The following is a 16,406-nucleotide window of genomic DNA, read 5'->3' on the forward strand; positions in this document are numbered from 1 at the left end:
AAGAAGAACCTAGGAACATGCACCAGCCAGTGGTGGATCGACGAGAATCAAGACAACCTGCCTAGTCAACATAGGCATACCCCTTGTTCTTGGCCTTCCACGACCCTCTGTTCAAGTACCTCTTATTCTACTCGAGCCTCGGCAAAGCGTTTTTTATCTCATTCGTATTCTAACGAATTCTAAAGGACTCTTTCATATTGCACCGGTGCTGGAAAAGATTGCACTCTTCCCTACCAAGACAACAGTCACTCTTCAACAGATCCTCCTTGAATCAACTAGTAGATCGCCTTTTCTTAAGGTTTCGTACTACTACTCAAGTGATACGTGAATTTCTCAGGAGAAGTTTAGCTAGCCGGAAGGAAATCGTGAGAAAGACTTGATGACAACTTTTCTTCCTGATATGTAGAGGGTAAAGATCTCAATAATATCATAGTTTTACTAGCTTCATCTACAGTATGATTAGCATTAGATAAACTTATAATAATTTGGTTAAAAACATATATAAGTTATCATCAGGAGATAAAGAAGAACTCATTTTGTAACTGTATAGCCTTTCTAATAGGTTAATCTTGTTGGGCAGAGATAGAGTCATGTATAGTTGCTCGAGTTTCGTCCACAGGCCTCATGTCGTTTTCTCCAATTGTACTTTTCTCCTAACACTATTGAAAAGATGCATAATTATAGTGTAATAGGTCAATTCCTCCATCTCCTCTGTCTTCTTGCCTTCAAGAACTTTCTTATCTCCAATAGCTTTTGAAATCTTTTGATGCACCATGATTCCCTTCAGACTTTCTCTCCATAGTGAGAAATCTCCAGTCCCGTCAAACTTCTCCAACTCAAATCTAGTCATTGTTGACATTGTTTCTTGATCTAGCTTTTGTGAATCTTTCTAACAAAGGATCAGAACCTGACTCTGATATTGTTGGCTTTATGAAAAGCAACAATCAAAATTTACCTGAAATATTCAAGAAAGAACCACAGCGGAACAATACACGACTATAAACCAAAATTATAAAGTTGTGAAAAGCAAACAATTAACACAATATGCGAGCATAACATATGAAATGAATCTCGAATAGAAATAATAAACGTGGAAGACAAAAAATACCAAGATTTATACTGGTTCGGAAAATTTTCCCTACATCCAATTGAGCACCACCACAGGCTTTATTGATCAATATTTGAACAGTCTTGTACAACTCTCCTTCTTCATAATTGAGAATAACACACAATAAGTGACAGTACAAAATTCATTATACACTAAACTCGACCAAGCTTTCTCTCATTTATGACTAAACATGTTCTCTCTCTTTCTTGAAGTATACAACCACACATACAAAGCGCTCTCTCTCTCTCTCTCTCTAGAGTTTACAAAATTTTCCGTGTCTCTCAAAAATGACTATCAAAATACCTATTTATAACTAGTAGGCTTATAACTGACTTATCCTACTAAACCAATAGGAATTAGGCAGTTATTAACTTGACAAATAGAAAGGAACCATCTGGCTTAACTCTAGAAGAATAATTGCCACAAATACAAATGATGATTGTGAATTTTACAATTTTCCTTGCCAAGACTAACTTAGACCGTGAAGACATATAACTAATGACATTTTTTCGTGAACATTGTTAGATTTGAGCTTATTCGATTATTATGAAAAGTAACAATATGTTTATATTCAATTTAATTATTTCGTATTATTAGTAGTAGATGTTAAGCAAAAAAGAAAAATACAGTAAAAAATAAAGGGAAATAATTGATCAATTAATAAAAATTAAAGTAAATATTGAGAAAATTTATTTTATTTCTGGCTAATAAAAGAAACTTGAGAGAAAAAACTCCAGCTGGGTTTGTTATTAATACTCAACATGAACATGTACAGTTGAATCGACATCCAGGTTCTTCATTTTGCAAACAACAGACATGATAGTTTAGTTATTTAGATCAATGGACAGTATGCGCACTAGGATAATTCCAACCTTGAAGAGTTACTCGAGGAGTGACACCAGGAGGTACTTCAAAAGTGAGCTTCACCGGCAAACCCTCACCTGGCACCAGTGAGAAGTAGTTGTCCGAGTAATGCACAGGAAGAATTCTTGTATCTTCTCCTTCCTTTTTGTGCTGTGTCACCGAAGCATGAACTGAAAAATGAAGAAAGAAAGCAACACCCTCATCTGAACCATTTGTGTTTGTTTCGGTAATCTTGAAACCATCTTGTTCTTTGGAAAAACGCCTGAAAATCTTTTGAACTAAACCAACTGCTTGGCTGTCATCTGGTTTTTCACATGTTGATTCCAGTGAGAATGAATCAAAATCACTGTCACTTTGCATTGAAGTAAAATTGTTTGCCAAGGTTAAATTTTGAGATTCTGGCTTTTTGGATGTATTCTGGACATGCATATGGACTTCATATGTGGAGCCTTTGATGAAAATCTTGGATATAATCTTGAGGGGTATTTTCTTCTTCTTGTACGACTCTAAAAGCTTGTAATCACCACCCGATAAATGCAACCAGTAAAAGTTCCTAGATATGATGCGATTGTCAGACATGTAATACAGCTTGAGAAGAAGAAAGTAGACTGGCTTTGGGTTTTTGGACTTTGGATATTTCATCTCAACAATGGATACTGTCTTCTTCGGTGGCACAGAAAGCTTTTCAAAAGTTTTGTAGTATGGACATGTTCCTTCCAGGTCCCATACCGAGGCTTCTATGGCTACATTAGATAGTTCCTCTGACGTAGTATTAACAATCTGTTCAAAGCAGGAAGAGAAAAGTAATATTTAGCACCACTTGCACAACACTATTTGCTTCAAATCATAAGGCATTAAGTATAACACCAATTAAATTGCTATAACTGAATAATTTACCTCAAGAAAAAATGTAGCCAAATTAAGTTGGACATGGACTGGTTCTGCGGCTGAGCGACATCCATAGAAACCTGCTGTTTGCTCTAGAAGATGGTCATAAAATTGACCTCTGAGACCTGCCCAAGGGTTTTGTGTCTTCCAAATCAAGACACCGGTGTATTTACTCCACATCTGTGAAGTCCAGCCCTCCAGTAGAGCTTTATATTGAATGTAATTAACAAGTTGAGCCTGCAACATTATTAAAAACATGTAAATGAGTCTACTGAGAAAAGATAATCTCAAGTTATTTCTGAATGTGCAAAACATGCTATCTACCTTTAAGCAAAAATCGTCAAGATCCTTTGGAGACCCATAAAGTTGTATCTGATCATGAACCTTCCCTGGTTTTGAGTAGGGAATGTATTTATGGTATTCCCATATCGGGTTTGGAACTTCTTCTATGTAACCACCAGAAACCTTTCTAAACAATGGAATCTTCCATCCTTCTGGAGGCATAGTTGCTCTGATGGTAGCTGCAACAGGCATGCCGACAGAACCAACCTCTGGATTAAATCCATACTTGTAATAATCCTTTTTGAAGAAGTCTTCAGGATACTGGATTTCGTAAGGACCATCAGTGAAGCCCCCCTTTCCATTTGCAAATCCATCCCACAAGGATCCCTCGATGTAAATACGTGTACCATCAAGATATTGGCTTGGATCCTTTATTTCCAAGGATAAACCTGTAGCAGATTTGCCATCTTCATTCAATTCGTTGTGAAATAAAGGATGAAGTATGAGGTCATTTTTCAAAGCTGTGTTGATGCCTTCTGGGGGAATTTGTTCATTTCCACCCACCCATAGGGCAAGACTAGAATGGTTCCTTAAAAGCTTGACAGTGTCTCTTACACAAAGCATGAAAAGATCGTGGTCCAAGGGACCATCAGGATTTGATACTGGGACACCTCGTCCGTCAACATCCCCAGTAATCCAAAACTCTTGCCAGACCTACAAATTTATACCAGTCACTCCTATGAGCATATTCATAGCCCATAATTTAAATGAGGAAAATTTAATCCCAATATGGCAATAGAAACTTCAGATATATTTGAAAAGTTCAACTTTTGCTTTAAGCCTAATGTAGGCTGTAACTATATTAACAAGCTTTGAACAATATTAAACAGTGCAGAAAACTATAAATTACTTTGGAAGAATCAACTTGAAAAGTTGTTTTAAAATAGGAAGAGTAAACTTACAAGAGAACTGAATCACAATATAACATCACATAACCATTAGAGAACACAATACAGAGCAGGGCATAAAGGAGGTAGAGAGATTACCAGCAGACCATAAAGATCACAATAATAATAGAACTCTGGCCTTTCAGCCAATCCACCACCCCAACAACGGATCATGTTAAAATTCATGTCAGCATGGAACTTGATATCTGTACTGTATCGCTTTTTTGAAAGCCGAAGTAACCCATCTGATAATATCCAGTTACCTCCACGTATAAAAATAGGCTGCCCATTGACCTTGAACAGTCTACACACCAAAATAAGTTCAGATTATACAAATGCTAAAGGAAGACTTCTGTTCTACACCAAGTGTTGGTTATAAAAACATTGAAGGTGACTGAATTATAAGATAAGTACAACTGTACAGCGCACCTTCCTCTTGTAGCTTTATCAATATAGCTCTCAATTTTGCGGAACCCAAATAAATGGCCCCAAGAATCAGACTCTCCGTATCCCTTTACTTCAATTGTAATAACAACATTGTACAAGGATTGCTTTCCCATACCATTGGGCCACCATAAATTAGGCTTGTAAAAAAAGAGCTGCCATTTTGCAATGTTTAGCACTTGAACAGAAATTTGAAAATCAAATTTATAAATGCTAAAAAGAAACCTGAGATAAACCAACAATCCAAAATCATAGCAACAGAAATTGCGCATCTTCAACTTTCTATTTTGAGTCTATCTTACAACTAAATAAGATGCAGCACACCAGTATATCACTGACCTGGGGAAATGTATATTGCACCTGTGATCCCGCAGGGATTGACAAATGTTGCGTCTGTAGATGCTCTACCAAACACATGTTACCTTCAAGCTCTGTTGTTACTTGGATATTTAAAGAGCACTCGGCAACCCAGGCGCTTTTATTAACCAACTCAGTTGTAGTATGTAAATATACTCTCTTGTAATTGTCGTGGAATGTTGAAACCAAGTGAGGATCAACTATTTTCACTGGCTGCATAAAATGATAGCAGGTGTATTATTAAAATGTTAAACTAGTTTGCAAAATCATGATATTACTGGACATAAAGGAACAAAAATAGCATGAACTATTTGTGCGTGTGCAAGAAGAAAAAGATGGAGACAAATTAATTAACTGTGGGGAAGTAATTGAAGTTACAAGTACACTAGAAGAAGGGCAAAAAAATCAAATTTGCAAGTCATGTGATCACAACTCACCCCTGTAACATAAATTGAAACCTCATCCCATATGCCCGTGTTCCTATCCCTGTAGTAATGACCAAAAGAAAAGAATTATATATTCATCTCTTTTTTATTTCCACATTGATAGCGTAGAAGTACATATGAACAAGTGGAACAAAGAATGAGAGAACACTAATGGACAAGCGTTTATCCCTTTCAGTTGGCAATCTTACTACAAAACTGAGATAACTATGCAGAAACATTTCCCATATCTGATGTGCAACACAAGGGGAAAAAAGATAAGACCCTGGAACAATAAAATTAGAAGAGAAAAAAAATGATCTTTAATCTTGGTAAGATAGTCACCTTATAGGAGCTATCCAATCCCAACCTTCCACATATTGTGCAGCAACATCTTTTCCAATCTAACCAAAAATAAAGTATTAGTCTGCACATTAATTTGAAAAAATAAAACTTATTTATATAGCCACCATCAACTTGGCCTAGACACAATATCTTAAAAAATTTCTAAACTAGTTAACATTGATTGGGGAAAAAAGAGGAAGATATGATTTTCAGGGAGTACAATAATAAGACCAATATAAAGTAATCACTTTGTTGTCTATTAGTAGAATATACCTCGTGATCACCACCTTGGCCCCCCTGTGGAGGAATACGCCCAGGATGATCGGGAGGGTGAACAATAACAGCAAGCAAGTTCTGACCACTCTCAGAATGCACAATATCTGTGACATCAAGAGAATGCCTTCTAAACATCCCTTTGGGAAGTACCTTTTTGTGCCCATTTAAATATACCTCCGCGGAGTAATTGATTGCGCGGAAGTTTAAATCCAGGTGCTGAGAACCTGACTAGAATATGCAAGCAAGCGGAAGAAAAAGGACTGATAAATAAGAGAAGAACACCATATATTATACAAAACAAAGTAAAACTTCAGGCAGAATATGTCAATTTCAAATGATCTTATAGAAATAACTGTAAATAAACAGGTTTGTTTGCGGGCACTTTAAATCCAGAACTGAACCCTTAGCAAACCCACAAAATAACAACATTGTGAAATTAAATTCCATTGGACAAATGAACCATAGAGATATCATACAATAATATGAGAATGACACTCAAAGATCATTTTTACATGTAAATGTGTCACATACCAGCATAGATTGAAAAGTTGTAAAGAACCAGAACGTGTAGTATTCCCTTCCAGAATCAGCAATGTCTATAATCATCTCATTTTCTAGCCCATAGAACGGATCGGGGACAACTTTGTTCTTCACTAAGGTTCCCAAAACACTGTCAATTAAATCACCATTAATTTTTGCGATCCTAAAAAATTTAATCCACAGCTGATAATTTATTTTTAAAAAAAATCCAACCCCAATACATATAGAACAATTGCTTATTTTTCAGTTTAATAAAGAAAACATTAAAAAATAAATAAACTTCAATCCATAATTTAAAACAAAAGCCCAATCATAATCATCTATTAAACAAATAATATCACACAAAACAACAAGGTATGGTTTTTTAAAACTAAATCCAAGGTATAAAATCCAAAAAAGTAAATCGCACATGACATTGACCCAAATATTAAGTCAAATGACCGGCAACTTCAGAGCCAAGAAAAGCACAAATTCATACAAAATACTCAGTTCAAGAGAGCGAGATTACGTTCCGGGGACTTCGGCGTCGATCCAAGGCGAATTAGGGCCTTTGGAAGGAGGGTGTGTGGTGGTGAGTTGGGTCCCAGTGAGGTTAACCTCTGTTGACCTGGCGGCGAGCCAGCCAGAGTCAAGCTTCGTCTTCCCTATAGTCGCCATTAAACCCTAGAGCTCGACCAGCTCTGACTAGTTTCGTGTTGAGCGTCAGAGCTACTATTGCTCGCTGAGTCAGAGGTCTCCGAGTTAGTTTTCGTGACTGTTTGTCGGTTTAAGTGAGTCAGTCACAGCGAGAAAATCGCCTCGGACAGGAAGATAGACGTAAGACCCATATATATATATGTACTTTTTTAATTGCGTTTAAAAATTATTTTAATGCGTAGATTTCTATATGATTCAGTTATAACAGTTGGTTTTTTTTACCGCTTGACCAAAACGCGGTGTCGTTTAAGCTTTTGATGGGCACCATTTTCTTATGATAGGCTCTGAACCGGCAGTTTTAGATCAACCCTTGTGAATGTGACCCCATTTGTTATTCTTGCCCTTACTTGATAATATTTATGTCTTGGAATATTTTTTTATTGATATCTTCGCAATATATTAATGAAAATTAGAAATTGCTAATTATTATTATTATTATTATTAACAGAACAAAGAAGGGTATCTTCTGTTGGAAATAGAACACGTTTCCAAACTTAATCCCCTCTATTTATAATTTAATTTTTTTATATAATTACATTTTATTTTTCAGTCCTAGTTGTAGTGTGGAGTACTATAGAATTAGGTCTGGTCATTTTTAATATGACACAATGATACGACTCAAAAACGATACGAAATAAATGAGTTTAGGTGACACGTTTAATAATTGTATTGTGTTCGTGTTTAACTTAATTTATCGTGTCATAATCGTGTCAACATATTTAATAATTATGTAGATACAATAATACGAATTAATTATCATAAGTTTCATAATTGTTTTTATATAATTATGTATAATTGTGTCAATTTCATGTTGTATCATGACATTATTTTTGTCATGATTGTGTTATTTTGTCATCGTGTGACCAGCTAAAATAATTGTATCATGTTTGTGTTTACCATAATTGTGTTGACACGATCACACTGAGTAATACAAATTGTGAGCCCTACATAGAACATTTATTGGGATCATTTTGTAATATGCATGAATACTTTGGTGGTGCACCAAGTACCTTAGGATGGGAGTAGTGATATTTTATAAATTTTACTAGGTAAACTATTGTAAATGTTCATTTATTTGCGGAGGTAAAATTATGTCTTAAGACTCTTAAAGCTCATAAGGTTTGCTCTTTAACAAGGAGTGTTGCTATTAAGCATCTTAAGATATATAACATTATATGAAGTGATATTTTATAAGTAGTTAGCAATATCTAATGTTACTTATTAAATTAAAAATTTAAATATACAAGACTTAATATTAAATTACACTAATAAAAATATGTCACTTCTTATAATATTGGACATCTTAAAATATGGTTTAGCATTAATCCTTTAATAAAGGATAACTTTGACAACAAAATTTGGATTTATAGATGTAGCACGTGTAAACAATTTCATAAATATGTGTTGCATTTAACAAAGATAGCGAAAGGTTCATTTTAATAGCAACTTTACCATATTTGTATTAAGTATTGCCATAAGTCTAGAACTTGGCATATAACCCTTCGTTCAATTTAATAGCAAGTTTTATATATTTTAATTTAAAATTAATTTAAATATAAATATATATAGGACCCAACATTCATTTACACTAATAATATTATAAGGTTGGGTCCAACCTAATGTTTTCTTTAGCATTTCTCATTTGTATTTGTATGGTATTAAATGTCAAGTTTTATAAAGTTTTGATGAGGTAAGTGTTAAATATTAAAACAATATTATGAGCATAAATCCATAAATCAGATTCAAATCAACTTTGCATGCTCATACAACAATCCATGAACACATTTTATTTAGAGCATTGAATTGAATATATAGAGATGAAACATACCTGACATTGAGTCTCCAATGTTCATCCTTGAATATCTCACGATCTACACAAAACAATATTAGAAAACAATACAAGAGAGAACTTATGGAAAGCAACCCTTACCAAAACCACATACATCACACATTACCCAACAACACATATGTTCTATATATATGTCTCGTATGCCTTCTTACCCTAAGGGGTATATTGGGCCTATTGGGCTTATATTATTAGATATGGTGGACTATGGTTTAATGGGTCAACCTATAGTCTTTAGGATGCTACCATGTGCCTCAATTGCAATTAGATTAATATTAACCATCTCATTATGGTCTTTAACTATTCGTAGGCACTCTAGAAAATGATTGTGATAATGGAATTATGTTTGTAATTATATTAGTCCATATAAAATTCTAACATTCTCCCACTTTGACAATATAATCAAACCACCATAACATTGTCTAACACATATATGGCAATCAAATAAATCATACATAATATTATACCGATAGGATACAAATATTACATATGACTTGGCCCTGTAGACATTTAAATATCATAACAACCATTAACTATCAAACCAAACATGCATGAGGTACAATTGATTGAGACTATGCGCATTCATCTTCTTTTGTACCTGTCACTTCGTTGAACAATAGTATATACATATATAAACATATATACGTAATAGCAACAAGAAGAAGTGACTTCAATTATCATTATGCATGTTTAGAATAAAACACAAGCTATAAGCAATCCATACAAAATACTAGCATGTTCAATACATAAATAACAAAACTCCCACTGAGCTCAACAAGCTAGGCTCCTGACAATCTCATTCGGGCAACGTGTTTTGAAAACACACATATAGGTAAGCCTTTCGTTAGTGGGTCTGCCAACATGCTAGTGGTAGGCGTGTACTCAATAGAAATGAGGGACTCAGCGACTTTCTCTTTAACAAAATAGTACTTTATATCAATATGATTTGAGCGAGAAGTACTCCTAGTGTTCTTAGAGAAAGCTACTGCTGCGGAGTTGTCACAATACAATTTCAGCAGCCTCGAAATAGAGTCTACAACACTCAATGTTGAAATGAAATTCCGCAGCCATATTGCTTGACAAGTAGCCTCATAACACGCCATATACTCTGCCTCCATCGTAGAAGAAGCGATGAGTGTCTGCTTGACACTTTTCCATGAAACAGCTCCTCCAGCCATCATATAAATGTAGCCTAAAGTGGACTTTTTATCATCCACGCATCCTGCATAATCGGCGTCACTAAACCCAATTATATCAAGAGTGTTAGCTCGCCGGTAAGTCAACATATGATCCTTTGTACCCTGAAGATACCTCATGACTTTCTTAGCCGCTTTCCAATGGCTAAGACCAGGATCACTCAAGTATCTACCCAACACGCCGACAACAAAAGCAATATCAGGGCGTGTGCATACTTGAGCATACATCAAGCTACCAACCAGTGATGCATAGGGAACGACTTTCATTTCATCTCTCTCTTTATCATTTTGTGGACATTGAGCCTTTGAGAACTTGTCACCCTTCACTATTGGTGCCTTCCCAGGAGAACATGCATGCATATTGAATCTTTTCAAGATCCGATCAATGTAAGTCTTCTGAGACAAACGAAGAATACCATTAGCCCTCTCCCGAAGAATCTGAATCCCAAGCACATAGGAAGCCTCACCAAGATCCTTCATATCAAAATGGCTAAACAAAAGTTGTTTCGTCTCAGACAACAGATCAGAATTATTAGATGCAAGCAGGATGTCGTCAACATACAATACTAGAAAAATAATGTTGATCACACGGATCTTCATGTATATACATTGATCTACTACATTCTCCTTGAAGCCATTTGCAGTGACAATCATATCGAACTTGAGATACCACTGCCTTGATGCTTGTTTAAGCCCATAGATAGACTTTTTGAGCTTGCAAACCATGTGTTCTTTGCCAGACTTTTCAAAACCAATAGGTTGAGTCATGTAAACATCTTCAAATAAATCTCCATTCAAGAAGGCAGTCCTCACATCCATTTGATTGAGTTCTAGATCAAAATGAGCAACTATAGCCATAATAATTCGCAACGAATCTTTGGTGGAAATAGGTGAAAAGGTTTCTTTGAAATCAATACCTTCTCTCTGGCTATAGCCTTTAGCCACAAGCCTAGCCTTATACCCTTCCACTTGCCCATTCGAGTCACGTTTGATCTTATACACCCATTTGCATCCAATGGGTCTGCAACCTTTGGGTAATTCAACCAACTCCCAAACTTCATTTTGTGACATAGAATTCAACTCATCTTTCATTGCATCCATCCACAACACAGATTGAGGACTATTCATAGCTTCTTGATAGGTAACTGGCTCAAAAGTGTCTCCCACATCAAACTCGTGTTCCTGTAAATAGACAAGGTAGTCATTAGGAATAGCAGACCTGCGGGTTCTCTGTGATCTTCTCACCATAGCTTCATCATCCCCAATATCAAGATTTTCACCTTGGTCTTGATTTTGAGGTTCATAATGAGTTTCTACCGGAATCTGTTCAATCACAAGGTCATCAACAGGAGCGGAAGCGGAAGCGGAAGCGGAAGCAACAGGTACAGGGACATAAACACGTTCTTCCCTGAATACAATTTCTCTTGACCCTTGACTTGAACCAAATTCTTCTTCAAAATAGATAGCTCTATCTGATTCTATCACTCTGGTGGTGTGAGAAGGACAATAGAACCTGGAACCCCTCGATCCAATAGTGTAACCTACAAAGTAGCCACTAATAGTTTTCGGATCAAGTTTCTTAGATTGTGGGTTATAGGGTCTTACTTCAGCTTTACATCCCCAAACATGAAAATGACGCAAACTCGGTTTCTTACCCGACCACAACTCATATGGTGTCTTTGGGACAGACTTACTAGGTACTTGATTCAAGATATAAGCAGCAGTTCTTAATGCCTCACCCCATAAAAATTCTGGCAAGCTAGAATGAATCAACATACAGCGCACCATGTCAAGAAGTGTGCGATTTCTCCTTTCAGCGATTCCATTCTGTTGGGGCGTCCCTGGCATTGTATATCTTGCATCAATACCACATTCTTGCAAATATTTAGCAAAAGGCCCGGGGTTCCTTCCAGTTTCATCATAACGTCCATAATACTCTCCACCTCTATCAGAGTTGACAGTTTTAATCTTCTTTCCCTTTTGAAGCTCAACATTTGTCTTGAAAATCTTAAAAGCATCCAAAGATTCAGATTTTTCACGAATGAGCTCAACATGACCATACCGGGAAAAATCATCAATGAAGGTGATAAAGTATCTATAACCACCCATAGCAGGTGGAACAAAAGGCCCACAAATATCAGTATGAATAGTCTCCAATACATCTGTGCACCTGTCTAACTTGCTCTTTCTAACCTTGGCAGTCAACTTTCCTTTTATACAATCAACACAGGCAGTGAAATCAGAGAAATCAAGATCCTGAAGTACACCATCCTTCACCAATCTCTCCATTCTATCTCTAGAAGTATGGCCTAAACGTTTATGTCAAAGCATAGAAGATTTCAAATCTGATCTTGCACGTTTTGACCCAATAATAGCATTAAGAGAAGAAGAACAAGAAGAAGTAGAAGTAACAGGAACAACATCATGTAAATCAAGCTTATATAAGTTTCCACATAAAGTTCCATTTCCAACCAACATAGAGTCACGATACAAAGTCAATTTTCCAGTTTCAAAATGAAGACTATAACCTAGTCTATCCAAAATAGATACAGAAATCAAATTTCTCCTAATAGAGGGTAAATAAGCAACATCATGCAACTCCAAAAAATGCCCAGTATTTAGCTGCAGTCTAACAGTCCCAAAAAATTCAACTCTGACTTTAGTATCGTCTCCCATGTATACATGCTCCTCCAACCTACTCGGTCTTCTTCGGTTTGTCACTGCCTGCAAGGAATTTGTAACATGAATTGTAGCTCCAGTATCTAACCACCAAGTGTTTGAGGGCACATCAATAATATTGGACTCTAAACAAACCATCACAAGACAATTACATTTCTTCTCTAAGTGAGCTTTGAGCTTTCGACAATCAGCTTTCTTATGCCCAAAGCATTGACAAAAGTTGCACTTCCCTTTGAAAAACTCATTCTTATGACCAGTTAAAGATGAGCTAGCTTGCCCATTTCCCTTAGGATGGTTGGCTTTCTTCTTAGGATGCTTTTGGTCACTAGAGTTGTTGGAAGTGAACTTTCTCTTGTGAGGATTGTTTGGGTTATCACCATGGAGATACTTCTTGCCCTACCTTTTCTCATATCCTCCTCTTCCTTGGCAAGAATAGCAGAAATCTCCCCAACCGTCCATTGCTCCTTCTGAGCATTGTAGCTTGATCTGATTGAATCAAATAGAGATGGAATGTTCTCCATCACCAACCACACCATGTAACCCTCACCAAGGTCCATATCCATGGCCTTAAGTTTATGATATTGGCCCATGAGCTTGTCAATGTGGGCCCTAATGTCACCTGAACCATCATAAACAGTGTGATGCAGCATGTTCAAGTGTTCATTATTCTCATTCTTTGAGAATTTCTTATACTTTTCCTTAATGGCAGCAAGAAAATCCTTTGCATTTTCAGACTTGGGAATACTATCATGAATGAATTCGTCCATGTGATATCTCATAAGCATCAAGCAACAACGATTGGAGTGTTCCCAGTCCTCGTAAGATTTCTTAACCTTCTCAGTAGCATCATCAGCAGGCTTAGATGGTTCATCAATTCTCAAGGCCAAGTCCATTTTCATGAAGGTCAAGTTCATCGTGATATTTTCAATCCACTGCTTGTGGTTGGTTGCATTTAGCGTCAAGACGGCAGGAGATCTAGGAATGCTTACAGTTGAATGAGAAACAAGAGCAATAACTATTAAATACATGTTATGATAAACCATGTCATTTGTGCTCTTTTCTCATCAATATATATGATCGCAAAATAACAAATGATCATTATGTATGCTAGAGTTCTTAGACAAACATACAAAATAGAACTCATACACAGGTAAAAACAATCTACTAAACATTATAATCAAATACATTAATTTACTGTCGAAAGGATAGATAAATTGTGATTCATAATGTTTAATAAATTTTCTTCACCATATTAAGCATCCTTACCAAGCAATTATTATCGATAGGATAATTAATTACTTATATAGATCTTAATGTAATTTGGAGGAAAAAACACAAAATTTAAATAAATAATTATTTAAATATTCCTCTTTACTAAATAATTCACATGTTTATTCTTACGATAGGCAAGAAAATAAACAATAATTGTTGATAATATATTATTAGATTTATGCCACAAAAGATTAAATATAAATACATTTATGAAACCAAATTCATGAATTAATCTTGTGCATAAACATATACAAAATATGGTATTAAAAAATGAGTGAAAATGGTAAAAATTGGCCCAAAAACGACCACACACGCGCCCCCACGCGCCCTAATTTGGATTTTTTGTTTTTTTTTTTAAAAAAAAGCGGTTTCAGGAACGACATGTCGTTTTCCAAAACGACGTGTCGTTTTCCAAAAACGACTTGTCGTTTTTATACAAAAAATTCGACCCATCACACATCAAGCGACGTGTCGTTTTGCGCTGAAGGAGACTCATGTCCGTACGAACGACATGTCGTTTTTTGCCTGACAGAGGCAAAACGACATGTCGTTTTTATCGTCCCTGTCACCCAGATTTGACCCGTGGGTCTGCTACTCGGGTCTACGCGACCCGGTTCGTGACCCGGTCGGATAGGCCATCTCCGGCCACCAAATCGGACTCCGTTTGAGGGGTTTTGCTCCACGTCTCATCCTCTATCACTTCCCGGCCTCCATTTGGGTTATAAAACTCTCAAAACCAACAATCATATATACATTTTTTATGAAAGTTTTTGGAAAAAAATGGGTATATATGGCCGAAAACACTCAAGAAATTCCCCAAAATTTTGTAAAAAAAAAAATGGTCTGAACCCATTGATGATTAATATACTAATTTCCTTCAAGACCCAATTCAAAAATTTTATTGTAAAAAAAAATTTAACAAAAAATGAGGTACATGACAATAAACTCTAAAATCAAAAGACCTGACTCTTGATACCAATTGTTAAATATTAAAACAATATTATGAGCATAAATCCATAAATCAGATTCAAATCAACATTGCATACTCATACAACAATCCAGGAACACATTTTATTTAGAGCATTGAATTGAATATATAGAGATGAAACATACCTGACATTGAGTCTCCAATGTTCATCCTTGAATATCTCACGATCTACACAAAACAATATTAGAAAACAATGCAAGAGAGAACTTATGGAAAGCAACCCTTACCAAAATCACATACATCACACATTACCCAACAACATATATGTTCTATATATATGTTTCATATGCCTTCTTACCCTAAGAGGTATATTGGGCTTATATTATTAGATATGGTGGACTATGGTTTAATGGACCAACCTATAGTCTTTAGGGTGCTATCATGTGCCTCAATTGCAATTAGATTAATATTAACCATCCCATTATGGTATTTAACTATTCGTAGGCACTCTAGAAAATGATTGTGATAATGGAATTATGTTTGTAATTATATTAGTCCATATAAAATTTTAATAGTAAGAAGTTTTCGAGGTTAAACTAAACTCAATAAATGTGATTAAAGGCTATTTCTTGTCAATTGCATAAATACAATGTTAAGGGACACCAATCCCCACAAAATAAAATGTTAAGGGACACCAACACACAGAGCTTCATTAAAAAATATATATATATTTATATGTATATATACATTAAATATATATTTTATATGAATTGACGGGAATTATGATTAGTTTACCATTATAATATTTATTGTTACCACTGTAATTTTTAATTTTTGTGACTTCTATTTATTGATTTGACAATAAAACATAAAATGATTTGAATTGAATTGAAGACATTACAAGTAATGAGTGAATAATAATAATAATAATATGGGAAAATTTGATTAATGCCCAATTTAATCATAGGTCCACATAAGTAGTTTAGTTGACTAAATTGCCTTCATTTAATTAATTACAATATAATTTTGGGAGATTCTAGAGTACTGGTGATGAAAATGCCAATACTATATATTGTTTTTGTTATTAAGGTGAGTCCCACTTCAAAATAAATCAGCTTTTGGGACCTCGTGGAGTAGACTCTCATTAATTCCCATATTTTATACAGGTTTTTTTTTTGTAAGGGGACATTTCATTTACAGTTTTTTTTTTTAAATGCAGTTCATTTAGTTGACCGGTTATATTTCATTATTTTGCATAACAACAAATTCACACTAAAATTATTAAAATTTGTTATATCATTATTATTAAATTTAAT

The 16,406-nt window shown here is 35.3% G+C and overlaps 1 protein-coding gene across 1 annotated transcript; it reads right to left on the reverse strand.

Annotated features, from left to right (window-relative positions):
* Positions 1 to 1,775: 1,775 nt before the first annotated feature.
* LOC133790923 (mannosylglycoprotein endo-beta-mannosidase) lies at positions 1,776 to 7,293 on the reverse strand. Its single transcript, XM_062228765.1, has 11 exons — positions 6,982 to 7,293; positions 6,465 to 6,603; positions 5,931 to 6,161; positions 5,658 to 5,716; positions 5,328 to 5,376; positions 4,873 to 5,103; positions 4,519 to 4,688; positions 4,189 to 4,393; positions 3,185 to 3,856; positions 2,870 to 3,097; positions 1,776 to 2,752 (listed from the first exon to the last, which is right to left on the reverse strand). Exons 1-11 carry the CDS (start codon positions 7,128 to 7,130, stop codon positions 1,946 to 1,948), a joined length of 2,940 nt encoding a protein of 979 aa, XP_062084749.1. The 5' UTR covers positions 7,131 to 7,293; the 3' UTR covers positions 1,776 to 1,945.
* Positions 7,294 to 16,406: the final 9,113 nt, after the last annotated feature.

The sequence above is a fragment of the Humulus lupulus genome, chromosome 7, assembly GCF_963169125.1.
Source record: "Humulus lupulus chromosome 7, drHumLupu1.1, whole genome shotgun sequence".
NCBI classification, from domain to species: Eukaryota; Viridiplantae; Streptophyta; class Magnoliopsida; order Rosales; family Cannabaceae; genus Humulus; species Humulus lupulus.

Coding starts and splice junctions, on each gene's coding strand:
- LOC133790923 (XM_062228765.1), bottom strand. CDS start 7,130: ATGGCGACTATAGGGAAGACGAAGCTTGACTCTGGCTGGCTCGCCGCC. Junction 6,604..6,981: donor GACGCCGAAGTCCCCGGAAC/GTAATCTCGCTC, acceptor TTTAATTGACAG/TGTTTTGGGAACCTTAGTGA. Junction 6,162..6,464: donor CAACTTTTCAATCTATGCTG/GTATGTGACACA, acceptor TGCATATTCTAG/TCAGGTTCTCAGCACCTGGA.